General features: G+C 37.2%; 2 protein-coding genes across 8 annotated transcripts in view; one reads left to right on the forward strand and one right to left on the reverse strand.

Annotated features, from left to right (window-relative positions):
* Positions 1-21,923, forward strand: part of AVEN (apoptosis and caspase activation inhibitor) — a 100,009-nt gene extending 78,086 nt beyond the window's left edge. Inside the window, exons 3-6 of the mRNA XM_074584988.1 lie at positions 14,160-14,230; positions 17,878-17,973; positions 19,486-19,846; positions 20,547-21,923. Coding sequence (XP_074441089.1) covers positions 14,160-14,230; positions 17,878-17,973; positions 19,486-19,846; positions 20,547-20,674 — 656 coding nt within the window. The 3' untranslated portion in view covers positions 20,675-21,923. The remainder of the gene's footprint in view (positions 1-14,159; positions 14,231-17,877; positions 17,974-19,485; positions 19,847-20,546) is intronic.
* Positions 21,089-24,577, reverse strand: part of RYR3 (ryanodine receptor 3) — a 237,272-nt gene continuing 233,783 nt past the window's right edge. For all 7 annotated transcript variants that reach the window (XM_074584986.1, XM_074584985.1, XM_074584984.1 and 4 more), the window contains 4 exons: positions 24,249-24,313; positions 24,037-24,137; positions 22,833-22,884; positions 21,089-22,016 (listed from right to left, as the gene is read on the reverse strand). In XM_074584986.1, coding sequence (XP_074441087.1) covers positions 21,921-22,016; positions 22,833-22,884; positions 24,037-24,137; positions 24,249-24,313 — 314 coding nt within the window. In that variant the 3' untranslated portion in view covers positions 21,089-21,920. The remainder of the gene's footprint in view (positions 22,017-22,832; positions 22,885-24,036; positions 24,138-24,248; positions 24,314-24,577) is intronic.

A 24,577-nucleotide genomic window follows, 5' to 3' on the forward strand; every position in this document is an offset into this window, starting at 1 on the left:
GCATTTTGTCTCTTTTTGCTTCTGCAGTAGCCATAATCTTTACGTGATTTTTTTAAATGATTACCTCAGTATCAGGTAATCAGGCTTCAGTGGGAAGGTGATATTTTGGTGGCACTGTTAGATCTTAGCACTTGTGTGTAGTTCTTAGGATGCTTTACAGAGAGTGGTTTAAGTCTGTAAACAGGCTGTATTTTACAAATATGAGAACTGGCAATGTAGTACGATGTATCATTTCTTGGTAACAATGGAGAGAGGGTTTTTTTTTCCATTTCCATCCTCTCCCAGTACATTCCTTCCTGGTTCAAAAGGTTGTTCCCATTTTTGGGTTGACCTTCAGATATGCAGCAAAACTGTTCACTAACTGAAGCCTGTGGAAAAAATCCTCTGGCCCAGAAAAAGAGGTGTCATCTCTGCGGTTGTATATTAGCCTGTCGTTAGAGTCAGGAGTGACCCTCTTGTCATCCTAAAACTTTTGGTAGTTTCTGATTCTTTTCTAGTCTCTGAAGCTTAAAAACAAAATGAAGAAAGGTACTTCTACAAATGTTAATTTAAAAAAAAAAGGAAAAAAAAAGAAAAAAAAAGTCCTGACTAAGAACCAGAAGAAGAGTTATTAAAAAAAAAAACCCTGAATGTGTGTTTAGAGAAAAGGTCATTCATTTTTCATCTGTAGGGAAATACATGCACGAGAGCAGCGTCTTGGTGAAAGGTGAAAGCTTTTTTCTCTTACGCTACGAAGACTATGATTTTTCCTTTTTACATATATGTGGCTAAGATTTATAAATGTTAACTCAAGCATCTTTTACTGGTTTTAAGCACATTTTCATTGCCTGCTAATCCTTGTTCTCAGATTACTGAATGAGTTTTGGCTCTGTGTTATTGCAGGTTTGTGTTGATTCAGTGGGAAAATTGCATTGTGAAACCTTTCCCTGTGTGATTGCTGAAGCAAAGGGAGAGTCAATTGATTGTTTTGTGGAAGAAAGTAATGATAATCCAAAACTTGCTACAAATCTCAGTGTCCCTGATACTGCTTTTTAAAATAAATTTTTATTAGATTAAGAATTAAACAATTTGAGCTGCTGAGGAAAATTCTGCCTGAATTATTTTTGCAATTGAGAATGCAGTTTCTGAAAAATTGCAATCTTTCATTGAGTGCTGTGCCTTCACTGCTTAAATGCTAAACCTTATTCAGGTTTTTACTGACTTGGTATATTCTGCACAGTGACTTCACTGTTGACATGCTAAATGCAAATCAAAATTAATATGCCCAAAAAGGCAAGGCTGACTGAAAGCATTTCCCTAAGACAGTTAAATAAAAAAAAATTAAAAAAAAAAAAAATCTTTCTACTCAATAATAGAAACATATACTCAGTACGAAAAATGTCTTAACTTTTTGTTTTGAAATACTATTTTCTCACCACATTTACAATGAAAACGAGTACTGAGAGTAATGTTTGATAGATGTCTTTCATATTTCTGTGCACAGTGAAATGTTTACCACAAAGCAATGCAATTTGAAAAGGCAGAGCAGAGAGAGTACTTGGTACTTTCTACGTGATTCACAGGTCATTTCCTTCTGAAGTAAAGAATTCATTGATCAGCACGTGCTTATTATGTTCCAAGTAGGCTAGGGGGACTTAAAGTACCATAATCATGGTCAGAAATCTGGAAGAATTGATTTAAACAAGATAAAAAGCTAAAATAAACCTAATAAACAGGGCTAGAACAAGCAGGGTGATGGATGAATGAATAGGCAGGGAAGGCTTTAGCACAACATTAAAACACATCATGAAGTAATGTCTTTGGCAGGCAAAGTTGTGCGAGACATTTTTTTTTTGGACTGTATAAAACTAGATCATAGACAAATCTAAAAGTAAACAACAACAGAAAGTAAACATGTCTAATAAATAGCTATAATACAGATGATTTTTCATTTTAGCCTTGTTATTATAACCAGACATGTCAGTGTCTTCAGTATCTTAAAACCTGAATTTTGATATTGCTATTATGCTGTTTAATAGTATGCCAATAGAATCATAGAACGGTTTGGGTTGGAAGGGACCTTAAAGATCATCTAGTTCCAACGCCCCTGCCATGGGCAGGGACACCTTCCACTAAGCCAGGCTGCTCAAAGCCCCATCCAGCCTGGCCTTGAACACATCCACAGTGTGGGGCATCCACAGCTTCTCTGGGCAACCTGTTCCAGTGTCTCACCACCCTCACAGTAAAGAATTTCTTCCTAATATCTAATCTAAATCTCCGCTCTTTCAATTTAAAACCATTACCTCTTGTCCTGTCGCTCCACTCCCTGGTAAAGAGTCCCTCCCCATCTCTCCTGTAGGCCCCCTTTAGGTACTGGAAGTTCGCTATAAGGTCTCCCTGGAGCCTTCTCTTCTCCAGGCTGAACAACCCCAGCACTCTCAGCCTGTCCTCATAGGAGAGGTGCTCCAACCTTCTGATCATCTTTGTGGCCCTCCACTGGACCTGTTCCAACAGGATGGAAAATAAATTCTCTAAATCAATATTTAAAAATGAACACTAGAGTGCACATTTCAATTCCGTGCTGTTTAAATACAGAAGATAATTAAATAAAAATCAATACTTTTCCATTATTCAGACCTGTGAAACACTGTGTATCAGCAGCAGATACGTAGCCCAGATGGTGTTTGTCATCCAGAAAACTGTAATTCTCCATTCTGTATCATCTCTTCATGTTTTTTAATTCGTGGGAGAGCTGTAGTTCTTGTCACTACCATGCAAGGAGAATTTGCATAAGGAGGCTATGGGATGTGTTGCTAAGAGGTATTGTAAGCTGTAGAACGTGGAACGCTGTAGTGTGTTCAGCGCAAAGGAGCAAGCGCAGGGGTCAACGTGGGGGACACTCGTGTTTTCACTTGAGCTAATCCAAGCTTTATTTACTTATGATGAATTTGTTAGAAAAACCCTGGAGGTACCTGATATAAGCAGAAGCTCATATGTGGCTACAACTTGCTTTTTAACATGACCCAAAGAATAGTGGATAGTAAGTAATTATTTTTCTCCTTTTTGCTTTACAGAAGAACTCTTAATTTCTATTAATACAGGGTTTGAAACATTGCATTGATCAGTTCATCTGTAACAATGGGAGAACTCCACTGTCGATAATCGTAACTTTTTAAAAAGCATATTTCTTGAAAAATAACCATGAGCTTCTACCTCATGGATTATTTTTCTTATAAATGCAAGTTGGACCAAGAATGTAGTGGCTTTCTAAGCCTTTGGTAAGACAAATCCAGTATGCTGCTTGCTTGTATTTTTGATCTGAAGTGAATGTTTACCAATCTGCTGTTAATTTCAAGCTGATGTTCAGAACTCTCTCATAAGCCATTACACTACTGTCTTTGGAGAATTAAGAGTAACTTGCATATGCAAAGAAATACTTTCCAAGCTTTTGCATCCTTATAGAGCTGGAGCTTTACTAGATTTACTCTTTGCTAATTGTAATCCTTGTTATTATATTAAAATATCAGAAGAAAATCCTGTCTTGTTTTCTGAAGCTACTTCTCCTTTCTTGTTTCATTCCATTAAACAAAAAAATCTTGCAAGCTTGTGTTAGTACTATGACTTGTTGTATGTTCATAAATGCAAGAAAGTGAAGCCTCGTACTCACTATATCAAACCGCTTGAATATTTTTAGGCCTGCACTTTCATGTATAATTTATGAATACTTTTGAAAGATAGTCCCATAGACAAGGCATACTTTACCACTTGCATGAATAGTGAATTCTGCTTTAGGGAAACGTCGTACTAATTTGGATGTGATGAAATTAAAAATATCCAGCACAACAGCATAAAGAATATTTATTGATTATATAATTGCATTCTTTGCTGTAAGTGTTCTATCAAATACGGAGTAAGGAATGAACCTGTAGCACTAAGAAAAAATTGGAATAGTTTTTTTAGGTTATGAAATTCTAATGAGGGCTGTCAACTAATGTGTGTACCATCATCAAAAATTAAGACTGGCTTTAGATGCTTATACAGTCAACTGTTTGAAGCTTGAATAGTCAACTGTCAAAACTATAGTAAACTTTCATGGCTTGTCTGCTATAAAAATTGGAGGGAAGAGGGAGAGAGAAAGGGAGGTTTTCCAGTGTTTATGTGGCATGTAAGAACTACAGACAGCAGATTCTTTTCTCCAGTTGTGTCAAATTAGTGGCTATTATTGGAGTAAAAATAGCAAGCTGCTTAAAATAAAGTATTTCTTCAGTTTGTTCATTTGTTTGCTTTAAGATTACTTACTTTTTCTTTAAAAAAAAAGTATAGATTTTTTTGGATTGGAGGTACAATGTGGAATAAAGGAAGCTTATTTTGTATATACCTGCCATTTATGGATAAGGAAGATATTTCATGAATTTTGAAGTTTTCAGACCAAATATTCTGACAGCCTACTTATAGAAAAGACTGGTTATCCTCATGTAAATTTATGCAATGCAACTGGTCTTATTTAAGCCTGCCAGTTAGATATAAAGCTCTCTTAGATGGAAAGGTGCAAGAATAAATCTGATTTAATGAACTGTGTGACATTGTCACCTCCCAGATACAATACAGCAGTATAGTTGCGTGCACTTGTTTACACAGGAGGCAGAATGAGCAGTAATCCAAATAAAGGATAATTAGGAGGATTTTTACTTAAATAGATAAGGTAAAGAACCTAGGCCAGTGAGTGCCGTTCCATGAGTTACCAAAATACATTAATGTGCCGTTTATATGTTCTTCTGTCTTGTAGCTAGCATGACAATAAGTATCTAAACAACAGTAGGATTGTTATTGCATTTTTGAAATATATATGTTTTACTTAAACTTTAATTGGGAAGAATCTTCACGTTCCTAACAGAACTGAGAAAGAGCCATCTACGAAAATACCAGTAGTTTAGTGGGTAGAGCACTCTGCCAGTTTAGACCAGCAACTTGAGTTTCGAATCTGAGCTTTCTTACTAACGAGTGATCTAGTTAGCAGTTGGCAAAGTTTGAAATCTCGTTTGGTTTTATACAGTAAAACATTCATTCTGCTTGGATTTGGAAACATTGTAAAAGCGGGTCTTGATGTGTAATTTAGACAAAAATGAAAACAACTTGAATAAACTGCAAAAGTTACGTAATCCATTATGGAATTTATTTTTTTTTTAACTTATCAGAATACCAGAGCTCGGAAGTATAGGATGTTGAATAACTTGCGAGCTGTACTGTCTAAGGTATGAATGAGGGGTGTTGTTTCAGCTTTAACCTCAGGCTAAACTCTTCATTAAAGCTCTCATTTCCTCTTCAAAGTGTTTGTGTGAGCTTAGAGGTAACATCTGCCACAAGGTCTCAAGCCAGTATTTTTGCTTAATAGAATCCATAGGAATGCATCCTTGTCCCCGCTCCCTCATCCTCTGATGCCCATTCACTCTGGCTGCTGCAAAGCAGTTCCCGACAATAGGCAAGGCAAATCTGGGGTCTTTTTGGATGACTGGCCTCTGTTCTGATTGAACCTCATTGCTCTTTTTTCAGATTTTCTTCTTTTCATTCTCTCTCTCCTTTCCTCACTTACAAGCCAGAATCTGGTACGAGTACCTTGTGCCAGCACATACAAACGGATTCCTCTTGGGTCCTGCAGTTTGACGTTATGCAAATTTTCCTTCGTGGGTGGGAACCTTGCCATTTCTTCATTTCTTCCAGTGTTGAATTTCAGCTTTGCTTCCTGCTATGGACGCACGCTGTACTGATATTAGCTGCTTATATAGTCTTGGAGAAAACGGGGTCTTCACGAAGGGCCAGGTCATTAGATTCCTTAACCTGTTGGTCTGTAGGGATTAAAAACTCTACTTTTTCCTGTGTTGGGTCCAGGCTTATGAAAACAAATGAGTCTTCTCCCTTCCACCCAAAGGAGAGTTGTCTGCCCTGGTCCCTAGGGAGAATCACAAATTTCACATCCTGCCGTGTCATACTGCTACTACAAAAACAACGAAACAAAAGCCTTTTGTCGTGAGTATTTGTGCATTAAGTTATGTGGCGATCTTTGCCTTTTTTTTTCAGCCTTTCTCTTGAATGATACTGCTCAAAAACTAGTATACTGTATGGACTTTTACACTTTGTCTGATCTAGCAAGCTGGTTGCGGTGACATTTAAAAATCACTAAGTATGTTATGAATTAGTGACCTGAAAAAAATGACACTAGAAAATGTCATAAAGTATCAGGAAAAATGTAAATATTTAAGGTGACTAGCTTAAACTTAATGAAAGGTTTAAGCTTAACCTATGGGGAAATCAGTAACTTCACACTTAAATATCATTTTATTGTTTATTCAGTAAAAAAGTGAGTAATGGAGAAGATGGGATTGGTTCTTATGAATCACCGCATCGGGGTACTGTATTTGGGTGAAATTTTAAATATACCTTTTTGTTCAGTGCGTTTTGTTCTAACCTTTTGCATTTTTGCTGCATTCTAAGAGCTATAATAATTAAATATTTAATAAAAATTGCATATGAAGGATAGTGATACATTTAGGAAAATGTGGAAAAATTAATTAGAAAGCAGAGAGGGTCTATTGATGCTGTTAATACAATTTCCTGTATGGTGGTGTTGTCTGTTGTCTCCTTATACACCCTGCAGATTTACAATGCGCATTGACTTGAAAGAACCCTTCGCTAGATTAAAAACAAATTTGTGGATTACTTGCTTTTCCTTCCTGTTTTTCCTGCAGAAAGATAACTAATTAAGAGAAAGGTACAGCTCTACAATTAAAGAACATAGCTATTTGCTTTAATTTAAGGTTGGTTCTATTGAATTAGACTCAAGGTCCATCTGGAGACGCTTGAGGTAAGGCAGCTGAACATGCTGTATGATACGCTACTTTCCCGAATACTTTCTTGACCTGTGACAATTTGTGTCCCAGGGACTTCCTGAGCCAGATATGGAATCTTTGTGTCTAAAAATAGTTGTCTTCTGTCCCTCCTTCCATCTGTGGAAACTTGGGGCATCTACGCCATCTGATGGCATGGAATCCCACAATTTAGCTTCAACGTAAAAAGATTTGCCAGTTTTTGTTGAGTACATTCCCTGCTGGCTTCATTTGATGCCTCTAGGTCTTCTATGAGAAGAGACATTGAGCAGTGAGTCCCCATCTGCCCTTTTCATGCTGTTTGTGGTTTTCAGATCTCTGTCATGTCCCCTTGGTTCCCCTCCCTTGGCTTAAGTTACTAAATTGTTTCTCATACAGGAACTGTTCCATGCCTTTTCTAGTGCTGTTATACTTTTTGAGATTGGGCTTGGGAAACCAAGACTGTGCATAGTATTCAAGATAATAACACATGATGAGGGTGTAATGGTGTTCTCTGTGTTGTTCACTATTGCTTTTTTAATAATACCCAAGAGTTTGGTTCTTTGAGCACAGTGGAGTGCTGAGATTCTGATTCTGAATTGCGTTGGTCAGCTCTGAACTTATTTTGTATGTGAAGTGCAGCATTTTGCATTTTTGGTATTGAGTTCCATCTGCCATTTTAAAATCTGCTTTTTCAATCTTGTGAAGTTCTTAACTCATTCTCCACAGCCTACCTTCGTCTGCACTACCATGAAAAGCTTAGTATCATCAGCAAACTTTGTTACTTCATTTTTCTCATCTTTTTTTCTCTTCTGTTTTAATTGAGTGAAGAGGTTAAACAGATACAACCCCAGAGAAATGTACTGGTGGTTTCTTTTAATGTGAAAATTGACAATTTACTCTTTTTTCTTCCTACTTTTAGGCAATTATTTATTCATACAAAGCCTCCTCTTCTTTTTGCTGGGAAAGGGAGTGGGATGTCAGTGAGAGCTTTTGGAAACGTGTGAATTATATGAACTAGATCCTGGTTGTGTGCGTGATTTTTTTGCTTCTTCCAGGAAAATGTCTTAGATCGTGCAGCAGAACTTTCCTTTTCAAATGCCATGTTGATTCTTCCTGCAAGTATTATGTCTCTCCACATATCCATTAAATTTCTTATAGTTTCTACCAATTTGTCCATCAAATGCATTGAGCTGGTATTGCACTGTCCTCCTGAGTCTTCCTTTCGCTGCTCCCAGTATTCCTGTGTTGTCATTTAGCTTTTTGAAGCTTTAAAGACTTAAAGGCATTTGAGTTTCTTCTGTCTTATTTCTTAGTCACCTGGTGTGCATGCAGAAGCATGTGTACTACTGTTTGGTTTTTTGAACCTCTTCAAATATCAATTTATTTGTTCTGTTTTCCTGGTTTGACTCTTGTTAACCTCTGCTTTTGCTTTTAATAAAAAAAAAAAAAAAAAGTTGTTTGTTTGTTTTAAAACTGTTGTGTTCTTCGACACTTGTTGGCTTCACCCTGCTCCTCATTTGAAAAACTGGCGTCTGACCTTGATTTCAATAGCTGTAGTTCCTCTAGATGTTATATTAGTTTTGATCTTCCTGAATAGACACTCTTTGTTCCAGAAGCAGCACTAGTTTCCGAAGATCTTTCCTTCTTGCTCCTTTATTTGCAACACATTTTAAATTTTGAGGACGTTATTTAGCCTTGATCAGATGATCCTGTTGTTTGGTCAAATCCACATATTTATTTTTTAAATTGTGAATAGTACTACCATGTATTGGTGCCAGGGAGTTAATTTTGAATATTGTCGTTTGTGAATCTGGTTACAAGTATGCTTTATAAATTGCGGTGCAGGCCACAAATATCCTTGACATCAGTATGTTTGCACAGAGCTCAAGAACTTCTACTGGTAACAGTAGAAGAATGTTATTTAAAATATTTTCTTTGAGATATGTATTCTGCTGGTAGGTAAAATTTTTATGCTGGTAGGTAGAATTTTTATGCTCAGCTGTTGCATAAGCCTTCTGGAGTTTGTAATACATGACTGTGCAACCTACTGGTGTGCAGCAGAACCAGGGAAAAATGTAGGTTGTGCTAAAGTATTTGTGGTGAAGGCATGTTGTTTGGAAATACCTGTCATGTTCTTGATGACAGACAGACTTTGCAGTGACTTACAATATTACTGATCTTAATAGTATCTGAAGAAAACGATTAGATGTTGAGTTCTTAAAGGGTCTTTTTCTGTTGCTTTTATATTCTCGTATTCTGAAAATTGCTATTACTCAATCTATGCTCGTGACAAATTGTGTAAGTAGCACACTGCAGCCTTAGTCATAGTAAAAGATAATAGATACAGTGTGTGCTCTACTGAAGTAGAGAAATTTTAAAAGCAGAAGTAGAAATTAGTGATGTTACTAAAACTGCCATGAAGAGTCTTTGGAAGCTTTCTGTCTTCCAGAAGTTTGTTTCTCAAGTTTTATATGTTACCTCATCATATCTGGATAATTATCTGTTTATGAGGTGTATAAAACTACTCATAAAACTTTTGCAGAACATACATTTCCTAGTGTTGGAAGAATATTTATTATGATTTTGTGTATAAGTCTCCTTTTGTAGGAGAAAAAAGGAAAACGGTTAGGTGTCCTCTAAAAGGAAATCTTCACTAATATTTATCCAAAGTGATTTTTATAAGATGAGCATTAATTGTAGAAAGACAATTAATATATATATAAAATATATAAATAATATATATAAAAAACACACTATGTGGAAACACTGTGTAAGGAGAAAAGACATCTTTTCATGTCTTTTCATGTCTTCATGAAAAGCACCCAGTCGTCCGTGGTTCTTGCTGTCTCCATGCTGCTTTCAAAATCTTCTAGTTAGAGCAAGTCACGGCATGGGTGGATGGGAGTTCTTCCTCATGCTTTTTCCTCGAGTTTGAGAAAGATTCATGCACACCTAATTAATCCCAAAAGACTGGTGAGCTTTAGTTTTCTCTTTGTGCTTGTAAGTTAGCTCAAAATTCATGACTCGGTACTTGCCCACCTTTTCTATGACCTATAGATTTCTGTCTTCTTTTGCACCTTCTACATGAAGTCTTGTACTATTAAAAGGGAAACAATATGTTATCTTGCCCTCAGACTCCTCAAGGAAGTTCGTCAGTCTTGTATGGACCACTGTCCATATAAGTTGGATAGGATTTCAAGCATCATTCCTGCCTAAACTCTGTGATTCAGGTTGTTTTTCCCTGCAGAAGAGTGTTAGATTGGAGGACGTGGTTCTTTTTTTCACCTTAAAAATAACATCTGTTTCCTCCTGCGTTATTGGAGCCCATGGAGAAGACTGGTGGAACAGGTAGTTAGCTTGGTTTGGTATTATATCCTTCATATAGTGATGAACTGGGGACCGATATATGTAGAGAAAGGGATCTCTTAGAAGTTAAATTTGCAAAATTGCTTAAAATCTCTTCTAAAGATGAACTTTCTTCAGAGAGAATCTTCTCAATTTAGTAACTCGGAGAGAACTTTGACTAGTGTAGTAGAGAGAGCATGCTTTTTGAGATATTTTAGGCCTGTTAATTTCCCAAATGTAGCTAAGTTGTAGTTTTCTGTTGTGATTTATTTTGTTCAGCTGCGTACTGCCATCATAATTTATTGCATGTTATTTAGCTGACTAAACAGACTTGTAGATAGAGGCTTGAATTCTGAAAATAAAATAAATGGGAGATGAGCAAGGTTGGAAAACTGCAAATAAGTTTATCAAGATCATTGTTGCTTATTTAGGAGAAGGTAAATTCTGATTAAAAAATTGGGTTTAGAGTCTTCTATTTGCCCTTAGAACAGTCCTCAAAGGATCCTGTTACACTGTTTGTTTGTTCCCTCCCCTCCAGTTTGAAAGTCTTTAAAATGATAGAATATTTTTCCTCTGTCTTCAGTAGTGTTTTATATCTTTTGCTTTTAATTATTTTGAGAGTTAAAATGAACAGAATCACTCTACTGATATGTCAGGTTTCCTACTGAAAACTGTTTTTCTTCATATTTTTTTTTTAACTGTTAAACTCATAATTTCACAGATTGGTAAATATTTATTACAGATTACAGGTAGGATTTGTTTGATTCTGCTATTCAAGGAATATTTGTATGAAGAGCTAATTGGACTGTCGAGAATATGAAATGTGTTCATTTAAATCAATTGATTTAGCTTTAACATATATTCAAGTGGTGGGAAAGCGTGGTGGTTTAGATTTGCTGTTCTTTCATAATAAAGTTACATTTTATACAATAAAGAACACTAAAGAACACTTATTACGAATGTTACCAGAGACGGTGTGTGAGGTTTACTTGAATGCGTTATTTTTAGCTATGCTGTATTTGAAGGCCAAGTGATATTTGTAAGTAGCATAAAAAACTATTCACATGAAGAAAAGTGGGGTTTTTTTATGTTGGAAGGAACTTGGAGTCATTGCAAGACTTTTGATTAGTATTCATGGCATAAAAGGAAGTTATTTTCAGGGTAAAGGAATTTGTGAAAAGATAATTGGTTAGACCAACATTCTCATTAACCTAATTTGCATTAAATGTGCTTCTGTGAATTGTAGTTATTGCTTTTCCATTTGAAAGGCGTGCTTTGTTAACTTATTTAAAGAGCCTGGTTAAACTACAGCTTAAGTCACCCTTTAATTCAGCAATACAATATCAAACTCAGGATCTGTTATTACCAATTTTGTGAGTGCGGAGAATCATCAACCAGTTCTTGATCCCAGTGGATTTTCCTGAAGAAGTAGGTTTGTTTAGCTGCTTGACATATGGTCGTTGTCAGATACTGAAAGCATTCGACTAATCCTTCAGTTTAATGTTACTCCTTTATAAGAGCAGAGGAAATTCTTTATTTCCTCTGTGACACAGCATTAGAAATAACTGAAGGAGTCTTGGAGATACTGGAAGAAAATACTTATGCCTTTGTTCTATAATAGCGTGAAGACTTTGAGGATAACTTGGGTTAATTATTTTCTTTACGAGTGTAACTAAATCGAACCTTTAAAATATGAGCTGTGAGTTGAGAAGCACATTTGCACATTTTCATGCACATTTTTAAAATCATGAGACTGAAGAATGAACTTGGAGTTCTTTAATTTTCAGCGTTAGTTATTACTTATTAGTATGCTAGATGTTTTGAAACAGGGATTTGTTTGCTGTTGTGCTGTGTGCAGTGAAGAGGAAGGCACCTTTGTCAGCAGTGAGTCAACTGTGAGTGCTTAAGTTAAGTATTTGCATCTGCAGATAGATACATAAAGACAATATATTTTTTTTTTCCGTATTGCCGAGCATACCGAGCTGTCATGGAGTTTGTGAATTATATGAACTAAACATTTATAAAGTTAGGGGGCTTCTTAGGATACCTAAATGTTAATTTCAGTGCTTAATTTTAATTTTTCGCACTTGTACTGTTTGACACTGGTTGTTTTCAAACCAGTAATGTCTGGAGGTGTTGAATGTAAACCAAAGCCTAGCTGCTGAGGCACGGTTGTTTAGCAGCCCAGTAACGCTGAACGATGTTGGATAAACCTAATGAACACAGGGGGGAGCAAATTCAAGCTGGTTAAGGTAATGGTCATGAATATCTATATAAATACTCAGCTGAGAAGGTCACTTTATTGCTAGAATGGTTCTGAAGATGACGATGATGGACACGGCAGGTACACAGTGTGATTAGCATATGAGTACATTGCATACCCAATGAGCATACATGAAATGCAATGAGTTAGAAGAGCACTTTAGATATTAAAAAAAAAAAAAGCTATGGCAAATAAATGTTACATTCTAGCTGGGAGATGGTTAGGTCTCCCTTTTTTTTTTTTATGTTTGGCAAAGAAATATGCCAATTACTATGCCATTTTGCTGCTTATGCATTCTGTTTGCAAAACAGAAGCTGGCTGATGGTTGCGCTATTGAGTAAAATTGCTGAAAGGCTGAACTCCCCTACGTTTTAGGACAGGCAGACAATGGAAAAGAACCCAGTTTTGAGGACAGCACATTATTTGTTCGGATTCTGTATGCAGGATTAAGGGCATGATTCAGGAATTGTCAAAAGTATGAATGGCAGTTAGGATGTTGAGAGCCAAATGGAAGTTAGATGCTCAGTTGTTGGTAACGCCATCGAAAACTTTCTCTAGCGCATTCATTCTCTATTAGAGGTTGGGAAAGAGTGAGTTGTTGCTTCTCAACTAACTGCCGGACTCAATCCTAGTGATTTATAGGTGATCTGCAATTCTCAGGATCAAATTTCATCTCCTTCATGCAATAATTCAGCAGGTTGTTTTGTTGGGTTTTTTTCTAATAGAGCTGCTGAAACAGCTATTTGTTCTCAAAGTGCATGGTCTAAGAAGGCATCTGTCGCATACGCTGCGTCAGCAACGTCTTTGCTTTATCTTACTCTAGGCCTTTGGCCATCATCTTGCAACCCTAATCTTTCCTGTTTCCTCTGTCACAGGCCTTACTGATTTTTTGAGTTCCTGGCATTCTTGTGTGTTTCTTCAGTGAATAAATTTATGGGACTGTCTTTTGCAACCTAGCATGGTACTACTGCAATAGAAATATTGCGTCGAAAACAAAATAATAACCCAAGCCCTGCTGTAGTAAGAGGAAGTTCCTACTGCCTTGGAGGAATGTGATAGGAGGTTAGAAGATCCTATAGCTAAGGTTACATACGTAGCTTAATTAGCCCTATTTAAGGTTTCTTTTAATTCAGTCCCTTATGCATATGAATTGGAGTTTGGGTTCAGCGCCTTTTTTTTGATGACATGCTGGAGTAGGGACTAGTTCAAGAAAGAGAAGAGGCTGGAGAATTTAGCTACCAGACAAGAAGTCTTTACTTGGCCTGTACAAACTGATTTTGGGGACACACACAATCCATTTTAAGAGAGAATTGCATGTTGATAAGAGAAGGCCTATCTACAGCACATTCAAAGCTGTTCATAAAAATGTGCTCTGTGAATACAAGACGTATTCCTAGTATGTTGTCCAAATCGGACTTTTCAATGAAAATCTTGCTTGTTGACATGTCACCTGGCACCTCCTCATTCAGTTTTGAATTTGTTGCACCTTTTTCAGGACTGTTTTGCAAATAAGAGATGAAAAGATCTTTCTATAGAACTTTGGCTTAAAGAAGTTTAATATTGTGAATGCAAACAGCATTAAAATTAAATGCAAATTTGTTGAAGACGTGACATTTATTGACTGAATTTACTTCTGTAGGGTTGGGAACTTTGGAGAGCGCTCGTTATTTTTTTAAAAAATAAATATGTTTGTTATTTCTTTTCTGTAGGAGATTCCTTTACACAGTTCCGATTTGCTGATGAGAAAGAATGGGATAGAGACAGCATATGCCATAAGCAGGTAACAGAATTTTCATTCACCTGAGTTTGTATGGATAATTGCCTGGGACAGAATAGCTAGGCAGTTGTGCTTTCAGCAACAAATTGTTTAATACAATAATAAGACTCTTTATTCTGCATATTTTTATTAATATGATGCTGGGGGCTGTTAGGTCTTGTCCTGTTTTTTCTATTGAAGCAGCAGGCTAGGTTTTTAAGTAATGCTGGAAGAAAAGAACAAGGAAACCCATCCAGTGAAGGAAAATAAGGGACATTGTCACTTTGCTTTACTGACATATCAAGTCAGCCTTCCTTTTTCAGCTGTATTCAAGAGAAAATAGTTTAGTGAAATGACTGCAACAAAACCTATATGAGTATATTCATATATTAGACTATGAAGCTGGTTCTAGATATTTCAAATTAACAGTTCATATCCTCTGGTTGAAACTTCACCTCCAAAATGACTATGGAAACGACCAGGATTTTAGATGATTTGTATGTGGATTCTTTATGCTGGAATGGAAAGGGTCAAGGCAATAGGAGTCTGCTGTTTTCTATATAAGGATACTGGAAAGTGGTAATCTCTGCAGCTGTCTGCCTCACATAAGTCACCTAAATTATTGCAAGATAAATGCTTTTGTCGTCCAAGCCTTTCTTAAAATTGCTGCGAAACTGTGCTTGAATGTTTCTTGAAACATACGTATGTATTCAGATTTTAAAAGTTTGCTATTTATTTCATAAAATATCGACAATAATTATCCCTGGGAAGTGATATTTAAAGGTACATTAAAGTTGCAAAGTCAAATTAAAATGAGCAAATAAAACCAAGTGCAGCATTTTTGTAAAGCATCATGTGTTTGTTCAGTGGGATACAGTCTTTCAATGACTCTGTATTTTTGCTTACTAGTTTCTCCTGCTCCTAGCGTGCAGGATGACAGTATCCAGAACATGAATTTATTCATAATTTCCTCGTTGGCGTGTCATTACAGCATTTAGGTGATTTGAACACATTAATTAATTTCTCAATGGCTAAAGCCATTGTGAGCAGAGTGAAGTTCCACGTTGCCAGTGGATTTCACAAATACTCTTCTGGCTGCCAGTGATGAGCCTGCCCGGTTCTGGAGCCGGTCCCAGGCCCTCGCTCACTGTGAAGCGTGCCGTGGCGGGCACCTTCTGCCTCTGTCCCTACCAAACTGTAGCCATTCGTCCTGCCCCATCCAAACTTGCTGTTTCCAACTGTTTCCCGTCTTTCACTGTTCTTACGTCAGTTTGAAATAGTTCACTGCACTAATCACCATTACCCTTCCTTTGATTTCTTATTTCAGTCCCGAATCCTCGCCCAGATGGCTCCATAGCATTATCTAATCTTTCATGTTTTCTTTGGTCTTCAGCCTGTTATTTCGCCCGTCTTTCTTTTTCCTGAAAGCTGGATCCAGGTCTAATTTTCATCCTAGATCCCTTTGCTAAATTCCTTTGCCTCCTGGCTCACCTGTTTCGAGTCCTTTGCCTGTCTATACGTGATGTACAAGATCAGAGAATTGTACACCAAAGTGAAGTGAGTACGATGGAACAAAATAAAGCAGAAAAGGCATAAAAATAGTTGCAGAATGACTAGATGTTTCCCATTCCCTATTATGTGTAGAAAGTAATGGCAAAACATCAGTTTCAAATGTGGAATGGGAGTGTAACGGTGACATCAACAATTTCAGTTTATTAAAAACATTGTCATTCATTATTACAAAAATTAGATCTGGATTTGCTTTATCGTGTATTGATAAAATGCAATAAAAATATGTCAGAACGTGGTCTGCAATTTAAAAATCAAACAGACAATAGTAATTTGGACTTTTCAGTAAAAAATGGCAATTCTAGCAACAAAGTATGCCTCTATTTTCTCGATCAAATAGCTACATATGCCATGAAGTTTATGATTTGTTAAATGTTGCTTTGATCTGTTTTTTATTCAAACACCACTTTTAGTGAAATCTCTATGTAGATATCGAATTCCTTCCTCCATTATGTATTTTCTCAAAATCCCTCTTTTCCGTCATCCTCAGCCTATCCTCTTCTTCCCCAGCTCCATTTTCACTTTCATTCGCAGTGTTCGTTCACATCAGTCTTTTTGCAAGTGTACTTAGCTCTTCCCAAATGCATATAAATGTTACTCAACGATACTTGACTTTTTACAATTTTTTACGCTACCAGATTCGTATGATTTCCTTGTCCTTTGCAAATGTTCAGAAGCCACATTTGATCTTCAGTATCTGTCAAAAGAACTGGGTTTTCTGAAGTTGTGGTTCATTGCTGGGCAGCAAGAATTGCTTGTTGAAGCCTTTTTGAGGTTACTTGTACCAGTGAATCATCTTTGATGGTGATCACTAAGTAAAAGCTGTTAGTAAAGAAGAAAGAAAACATCAGATATTTAAGTCGTTTTGTCCTTTTACTGTCATTACTGGATACCAGAACCAGAGTTTGGATACAAGAAACTGTTAAACCAACCACGTTGTTTCTTTTTTAAATTTATTTTAATTTTGTAAATACGCTATCGGAACACACTGTCTTTGATGTTCACTCTTGCTGTGTGCAGGTGTCAGAAGCCATTCTGCTGGCTGGCTTTTGGGAGCAGTGCGCATTCCTAGGACAAATCTCGTATGATACGGCACAGAACACTCTCTCCTAATCTATGAGTATTTGGACTTCTAAATGTCAGTGTCCGTCCACGCTGTATTGAGAGGGCCAAATTTTAGTCTTTTCTAACTAGATTTAGAAGCAGGTTCTCTGCTTAGGTGAAAATGAGAGGATAGACTGAACTTAAGCATTTTGTTGTCAGATTTTAAAATATGTGATGGATGTCGGATTATCTTTTTCATCAATGGTGAATGCACTCAGAATGTTCTGTTGCACTGCGAGCTCAAAATCTATTTAAGTCTACCAAAGTCCAGGGTGTTCTGTAAAAACATCAAATATTGCTGGTCCATTTTGTGTAAGTTTGTTTTTAATCGTTTGAGGCCAAAAAAAAGGGTCAAGAGAGAAGGAAAGTTCAATACCTGACACATTAATAAGTGACAGTTCCACCTTCTAAGCAACTAGGCAGCAGTAGAGTATCTTTCTGGAATATCTTGAATATCATTTTAAAAGTGCATGTAACTATAGACTGTTGCTTTTGTAGCATCGAAACAACATTTTAAAAGATGGGGAAGTATAAAAAGGGACACGTTTAGGCATTAAAAACAGTAGAGCTACACACAAGCTACGTGGTTTGATTGCTTAGAAAACAGTAGCAACTCATTAAAGAATGGCGATTCCCACCGCATGGAAAGCTTCACCGATTAAAAGATGTTTGAGTTGGAAAAGCCCTTATGACATTGTCAACTTGCTGAACTGTTCCCTACTTCGGATTTTCAAGGCGTTGCCTAAGGAGCATTCCATTTATACCTTGTTTTTAAACCTTTTAAGTGATTACTTGCATTGTGCGTGTTTGTATGGTAATTTAGCCAAACTGCTTTGTACACATGTAATTTAAAACTATTAATTCCTGTATTTCATTAGATTGTTCTTCACATTCCTTGAATGTATTGAACAGGGGAATGGAATGGACTAAAGTCATTATCAGTTCATTTATTAATTTTTTTTTAACACAAGCGTACTGTGTGCTGAATTCTCTTTCAGTTATCTGCGCTTTCTGTTGACTGCCAGTCTTTGGTCCAGGCCCTTCAGGAATTGCCTCTGCACCTGCGGTTGAACGTAGCTGCTGAACTGGTGCAGGTAACGCTGTGAATTTTCACGAGAAAATGCAGATGTTTTCAGTGAAACAATCTATGCGAGAACGATTACTTTAAACTTGGTCTTCAAACAGAAGTAGAATGTGTTTCCTAAGTAAGTGCCTTTATTGAAGTGGCGTCTCCAACGGCAGGTAATGCAGGATACCCGTCTGTCAGCACTTTTTATGCTTTGTTGGCTTTAAACAAAATGCTTTGATGTGCAGCACATTAGACTTGAAGCCAGGTATCGGAGTATTTGACATGGAATGATTGTACTATTTCTGTATTTACTTCTCTTGGTAGCAGCTGTTAAAATCTTGTGCCAAAACTTTGAAAGTGCTTTCACATTATTTCCTGTTAATTATTTTAATTGTGATTTACTCTTCTACATAGCTAATATCAACATACATGTTTATTCCATGAATCAAACTTACATCTGTGTTAGAACAGGTAGAACTGTCACTCAAACAGGTGAAGAAAATGTCATTTATGCTCTGGTAGGAAAAAAAAAGGAAAAAAAGGCAAGAGAATATTAGGAAAAAATGTTTCTTCAGGCCGTGAAAAAGAAAATACTAAAGTAAGGGCAAAAGAAGCAATAAGACTTAAATATAAAACCAAGATTCTCAAAAAAAAAAAAAAAGTAAAAATTAATCTGCTTAAACAAGAAAAAAGGAACATGACCCTTACAGAAGGAATTTTACTTCTGTTTGGAGTTGCGTGAAGTGCTTCTGTGACTGACACAACTATGCTCCCTCTTACGGGAGCTCAGTCTGTCTGCAGATGTGATGTCTAGGGGAATCCGCACATAAATGTTACTGTCAAGTACAGTTTTCTTAAGAGTTCTAGTCATGGTCTTTAACTTTTATCGGGGTTATAAGGTGTGTGTTATGACATTTAATCTTTGTCTCCTCATTCTGACCGGCGATGTGGTCATCAGGTATGCTGCAGTGTTATTAATGCCAGGGCATCTGGATAAAAGCAGAATCTGCGTTCCACGGCCATTTCTTCTTTCAGTATTTGATGTTTTGTAATTTGGTTTCATTTTTCAAAATATCCGGCTGTATACTATAACTTTTGCTAAATGATAACCAGCAATCTGTAGTATGGTTTGGTTTCAAGACTGGAATTTTGGAGGGAAGGCCTAACATGAGGTAATGTGTCTAACCAATTTCTGACTTCGGTCATTCCAAAATTCATGGTATCGATGGGATTTCACTACAGAAGAATTAAAGAAAAGTAACTCTCCAGGAAGTGTTTGTGAAACAATGGAACTTGATTTAGCATACAATCTCGTATTTCACAGTAAGGGATAAAAGGAGTTTTTATTTTGTAGTTGCTCTGCAAAAGCATCGTGAAGATAACTTTGGTTTGCTTTTACTTCTGAATTCAATTCTGTTGAAATTCATTGTACCTTCTTAAGTGATCAAATGTAGGAAGCATGAATTACAATCCAAATTAGAATAATAAACATGGGGTTAATCATTAGAAAGACTCAAGCCCTTTCCTGTTCTCTTAGGCATCAACACCTGTAGAGCTCCCACAGATGAAATCTAAAATTATTGAAGACGGCAAGAGGAGAGAGCTTCTGTTCCGACAGTCTCTGCCTCAGAGTGAAACGGCCTTGGTCTCCCATCCCCTTGGTGATTCTGTTGCTCCATCAGAGCCTGGAAGTCAAAATGGTCCTCGAGCAAGTGCAGCAGAACCATTTCAGAGAGCCCAGCTGCTATCAAAGCAAGAGACTGACCATTTGGATGAAGAACTAGATCTTCTCCTGAATCTAGATGCTCCCGTTGGTACACAAACCAGACCCGTGTCTGGTGCATTATCCTACAACAGATCAACTGAGAAGGATTTGAAAATGGATTGTAAGGAAAAAGGTGAGATTTCTCTTCTACCCGGCATGCCCTTATTCAATTTCCATTGCTCTGTTTTGGTGATGTTTTGGCTAATCTCTTGATTAGCCAGTCAACAGCGCCACTGTCGTCACCTCTGTCATTCTGCATTTCATTTATGTGGGGCTATGTTCTGACCCATTTGTTCCTTTTCAATTTTAACTCCCCACTGAAGTAAAGTTTCACAATTGTCAGTGCGTTTTAAGCATTAAGAGAAATTCTTCTGCAGAACAGCGTTGGTCTTTTATGATTCAGCAGAATTTTAAATAATAAAAAAAAAAATTAATGTACTGCTAGAGAATTTTAGTGAGAGGAAGATTAAATAAAGTTTTTATGTAACATTATGAACCCTTAGTTCACTGTGCTAAGAGTACATGGAAGAACTGACAGCTCTTTCTGATGGTTTGCTATGAATTCTATTTTCAAGCGTTACCAGCTGTGGACCAGGCCCTGCCCCTCCTTGAATCAGACAGAAGCCACATTGCTCTTGTGGACCTTATTAACCCGCCTCATTATTTTTTTTTTATTGTTGCTACTATTTTTGGAATATGACTCGCTGTTCTTCAAGAGAGAGAGATTGTGTTCAAGTAGTCAGTTGTGCATTGAAAAGCACAATGATCTGGGACAAAAGGGCTGGTATGGAATTGTTTCCAGATTTTCAAGTCTGTTCTTTTCACTTTTCTAGACCCTTTAAAACTAGATCAGCCTGAAGAGAAGAGCGCAGCAGCACAGCAGCAGCAGCAGCAGCAGCGTACATCTAAAAATGTTACTGAGGAGGAGCTTGAAGACTGGCTGGACAGCATGATTTCCTGAAGCTCAAATTTTCTTATATGAATAACTGAATATAGCAAACATTAAGTGGAAAGTTGAATCTCCTCATTATTTCCTTTATCTATTTCACTTTGTTGAGCATGCCAAATGCCCGGTTTTCTTTCCTGGCACCTAAAATTCTGAGCAACCAAAATTCATTTAGCTGTGATTGAAAATTGTCTGAGACTGATACTCTTAGAAAGGTCTAAAATTTGTGATGAAATTAGGATTTTCGTTGCTTAAGATGCAGGCTACAGCACACTACGAGAACAGTTATTTCAGCTTGTACTTGCTCTCTGTAGTCCTTTAAAATAAAGCTATGAATGAATAATGAATACGTGTGTTTTCAGTCGCCCTCCTCACGCGACATCTCCGTAGTGTGGACAAAGGAGAAAGAAGAGAGCAAAAGTCACATTTGGTTTATAATACTTTATTGCAGTGGGCACTTTTTATTAGAAGAAAAGAAATGCATAATCCTAGCAGCTTCTACTTGCAGGTGACCATAGAGCATTGTTTTATTTTGGCCTAAGATTTAAATTGTATTAATTTTGATACAGTGTATGTCTTTTAACAGCAGCATCTAATAAGCTGTTATTGAAGGTAGTATATAAACAAACTTCAAGTGCAATTTCATACAGAAGGACAGGAAAGCAATACAGGTAATGGATCCGTTCATCTAGAACACTAACATAAATAAAAAGTTTGCATAGCTATGTCTACAGAGGTTTTAAGGCACTTAATGTTTCAAGGTCGACAGAGTGTTTGAAAATGTTTTCTTTTTAACTGCTTAAAGCTTTTCAGGCTGTATCTTAATACATTCACTAGCAAATACCGGGGGCAAAAACTGGACAGCAGTTAAAGTATTTTTTCACGAGGCAGGGCCTCTGATGTTCAAGTTCTTACATGTCAAATGTTGTGCAATTAAGACACCTTTTAGCCCTTTCAACTGTACTGCCAAACACCGAGTTAATGATGCAGTTAAAAAGATGTTATCATTTCAGACCATGTTTGAACAGGAAGGCTTAAGTAAACCTGGCATAGTTTTCTCTTTTCTGATGAAAATTCTAACAGGAGACCTGTTTCCTATGTGGTAGGTACAAAAAGCCGATGAAATAGTGTCAAATTTTACGTACGTGTTGAAGACATTTAAAGCAAATACAAGCTCTGAAATTACACTGTGAAAAGAAAGGAAGTTTTTTTTGTATACTGGATCTTAACAGTTCACGAATAAATAATTTCTTTTGTGGTATTAGCCAAGTTGATCCTCATACTGTTTCCGGAAGCAGTCCCCTGCTGGGAAGAAATCCCAACATCTTTCTTGGTACATCTTCCACACAAATGACTCCTGAAAATGGTAAAGAGTGTTTATTTTAACAGACACCTTGCAGTTAGTGCTCTAGAGAAACTTTTAACAATAACCAGGTGCTGTGCCCGTTACCGGGGGGCACAACTGGGAAGGCACTAAAACTCAAAGATCGTAACTCAAGAACAGTTGTAGAATGTTCTGCGCTTGTCTTGGTTCAGTAGAACTGAAATTTAAGCCCTATTAGAAAAACTGCATAAATGAATCAGTCTAGTTCTATCCGAGCAAACCTGTACACAATCTGCGTATATAAAATGTGGTTTAGTTTGCTTGGAAACCATTGAAGTGTAAGGTACTTTTGTAGTGTTTGCATAACAGCCGCTTATTTGAGACAAGATATAGTTAAATCCTATATACTTTCTTATTTATTTACATTTAGGGCCTAACAACACTAGACATACCTACACACGTCCATGTACCTATCTATATCTACATATATCTGGATTTAGACTATAAATATAGTAGCTTCACTACTGACTCTTTTGGGAATAAGCTATAACTGGTGTATTCCAGGGTTTCATTTCAGAGCTAAGGTGACAGTACGATGACTATGCCCGAGTCCAGTGCGGGGTACAACAGGGCACTGCTGCAGCTGCCACCTCCCTTTTTTTTAACCCTTCCTTTTCCTTCACTGCCAGAAGGCTCTCAGGGAGGGTGGCACCATCTCCACTCCTTGGTGGTACATCAGTTCCACCTGGTGGTACACAGCTACAAGGCTGGAGAAGAAGCGTTATCTTTCAACAAAGCGTTGAAAGATAATCTTAAAAAAAAAAAAAAAAAGTTTTACTTTCTACTCACCTGGCCAGTATGCTCAGTTTCATCCTTGTTAATGAGATACATTAAAAAGAACCTGAAACAAGCACATGATGTGGGTATTAATGCAGAAAATGTAACATCTCTGCCTCACCTTTCATAGATTGGGGTATCTGAGGGAGACGGTGCCAACCAGCAGAGTAACGATACTGCTGGGGGTCTAAAGTGCTTATGTTAAAGGAGAAAATTCTGTCCTCCAGCATTTCTGTGGAAGTGCTAATAGATGTAAAATCTGTAGAAGTGGAAATGGTTTAGCATTTTCTTCATTTCAGTGCTAGGAGCAATATGTGAGTTAGGCATATGCCACCTCCTGTACGCACATGCGCCGACATCTCGCCCTGGAAGAAGTTACTAGGGCTATAGATAGAAGTGTGGCAAATACTCAGCTGCACCAAGATTTCCAAACACTGGTGCTCGTAAGCTGAGCCAAGCTGTCTCGGGTACCTGCGCTCACTCCCGTGTACAGAGCTGGAACTAATTAGAAGGGCTGTAGAGTACTAACAATGGTCTGTCTGTAGTAACCCCACTCCTGGCTGACACTTGTGATGCAGTGCATTTGGAATTAAACTTGGTATGTGCTTTCATGGTAAAGAAAGGAGCGTATAGTGAATATAGCATTCGTCTAATTAAAGGGCAACGTGGTTAGAAAGATTGTTCGCTGTATATTCTAATATTAAGGAAATGGACAATTTTAATTCACTGTGAATTACAGGTTCCCGTATACCAATTAAGCAAGTCAACATAGTAAGAAAAGCTTGGAGGTTATAGACTGGTAAAACTATGGATATTAATGGAAATTTACCTCACAGAAGTAGTGAGCTTTGATTTTGCAGTGTCAGTTGCTATGCAGGGTATAATGCAGCCTCCACTCCAGGAGGCACACTTTTTTTTTTAATTTAAAAAGTTCAGATGCAGCATTCCAAAGACAGACTTCTGTAAGACACCAGCAGTTTGGCTCCTTTGGTTCCGCTGGCACAATGCTCATATAATTATCCTTGTTGTATGAGTAACTAATGCCACCAAATTAACTTTTAAAATCTCCTCTTTGATCGGCTCTTTGTTTACTAATGGAAGTGGAAGATCAGTGTCTTGGCACTCTGGGCAATAGTCTAAACACACACAAGTCCCGATTGCTTTGAGGTTTTGGAAAGCTGCGCTATCGCTAAAGAACTAAAGGAACTATACTTACAGATAGTTTGCCAAGTTGTGTTCTTGCAAAGTATGTGTTTCGAAGCCATGTGGGGTTGTGTCAAAATAGTCGTTGCCGATTCCACAAATAAAACATTTGGTCTGGAAACACAAGTTGTGGTTACAAATGAATTTTAGCTCAAAGATGCTATTTTAACCAATAACGATCTAGATGAATGAGAGTAATGAAAAATGTTATGTGCTTACTCATACCTCCATATCTTCTCTCACTTGCTCTTGCTGGTCTCTTAATTCACCAAAAGCATCGATGATCAGACCTGTTTCAAATGGAAAAGTAACAGCACTTCAGTACTTAGCAACATTCATATTTCAACGGCAGACATTCTCCACTGTCTGGAGTTTAGCGTACTTTTATGCAGGTTAAACAATTCAAGATACTATCTATCAATTTCCAGACATCTAACACCTGGTCACACTGCACTCCCAGCAGTAAGAATTTCTCTTACACAGAAGTACAATCTTGAGAGTGGAAAGGTTTTTCTGTACTTATGTTTTGGTCAAGTTAAGCTTCCATAAATCTC

This window comes from Larus michahellis, chromosome 4 (assembly GCF_964199755.1).
Source record: "Larus michahellis chromosome 4, bLarMic1.1, whole genome shotgun sequence".
Taxonomy (NCBI): domain Eukaryota; kingdom Metazoa; phylum Chordata; class Aves; order Charadriiformes; family Laridae; genus Larus; species Larus michahellis.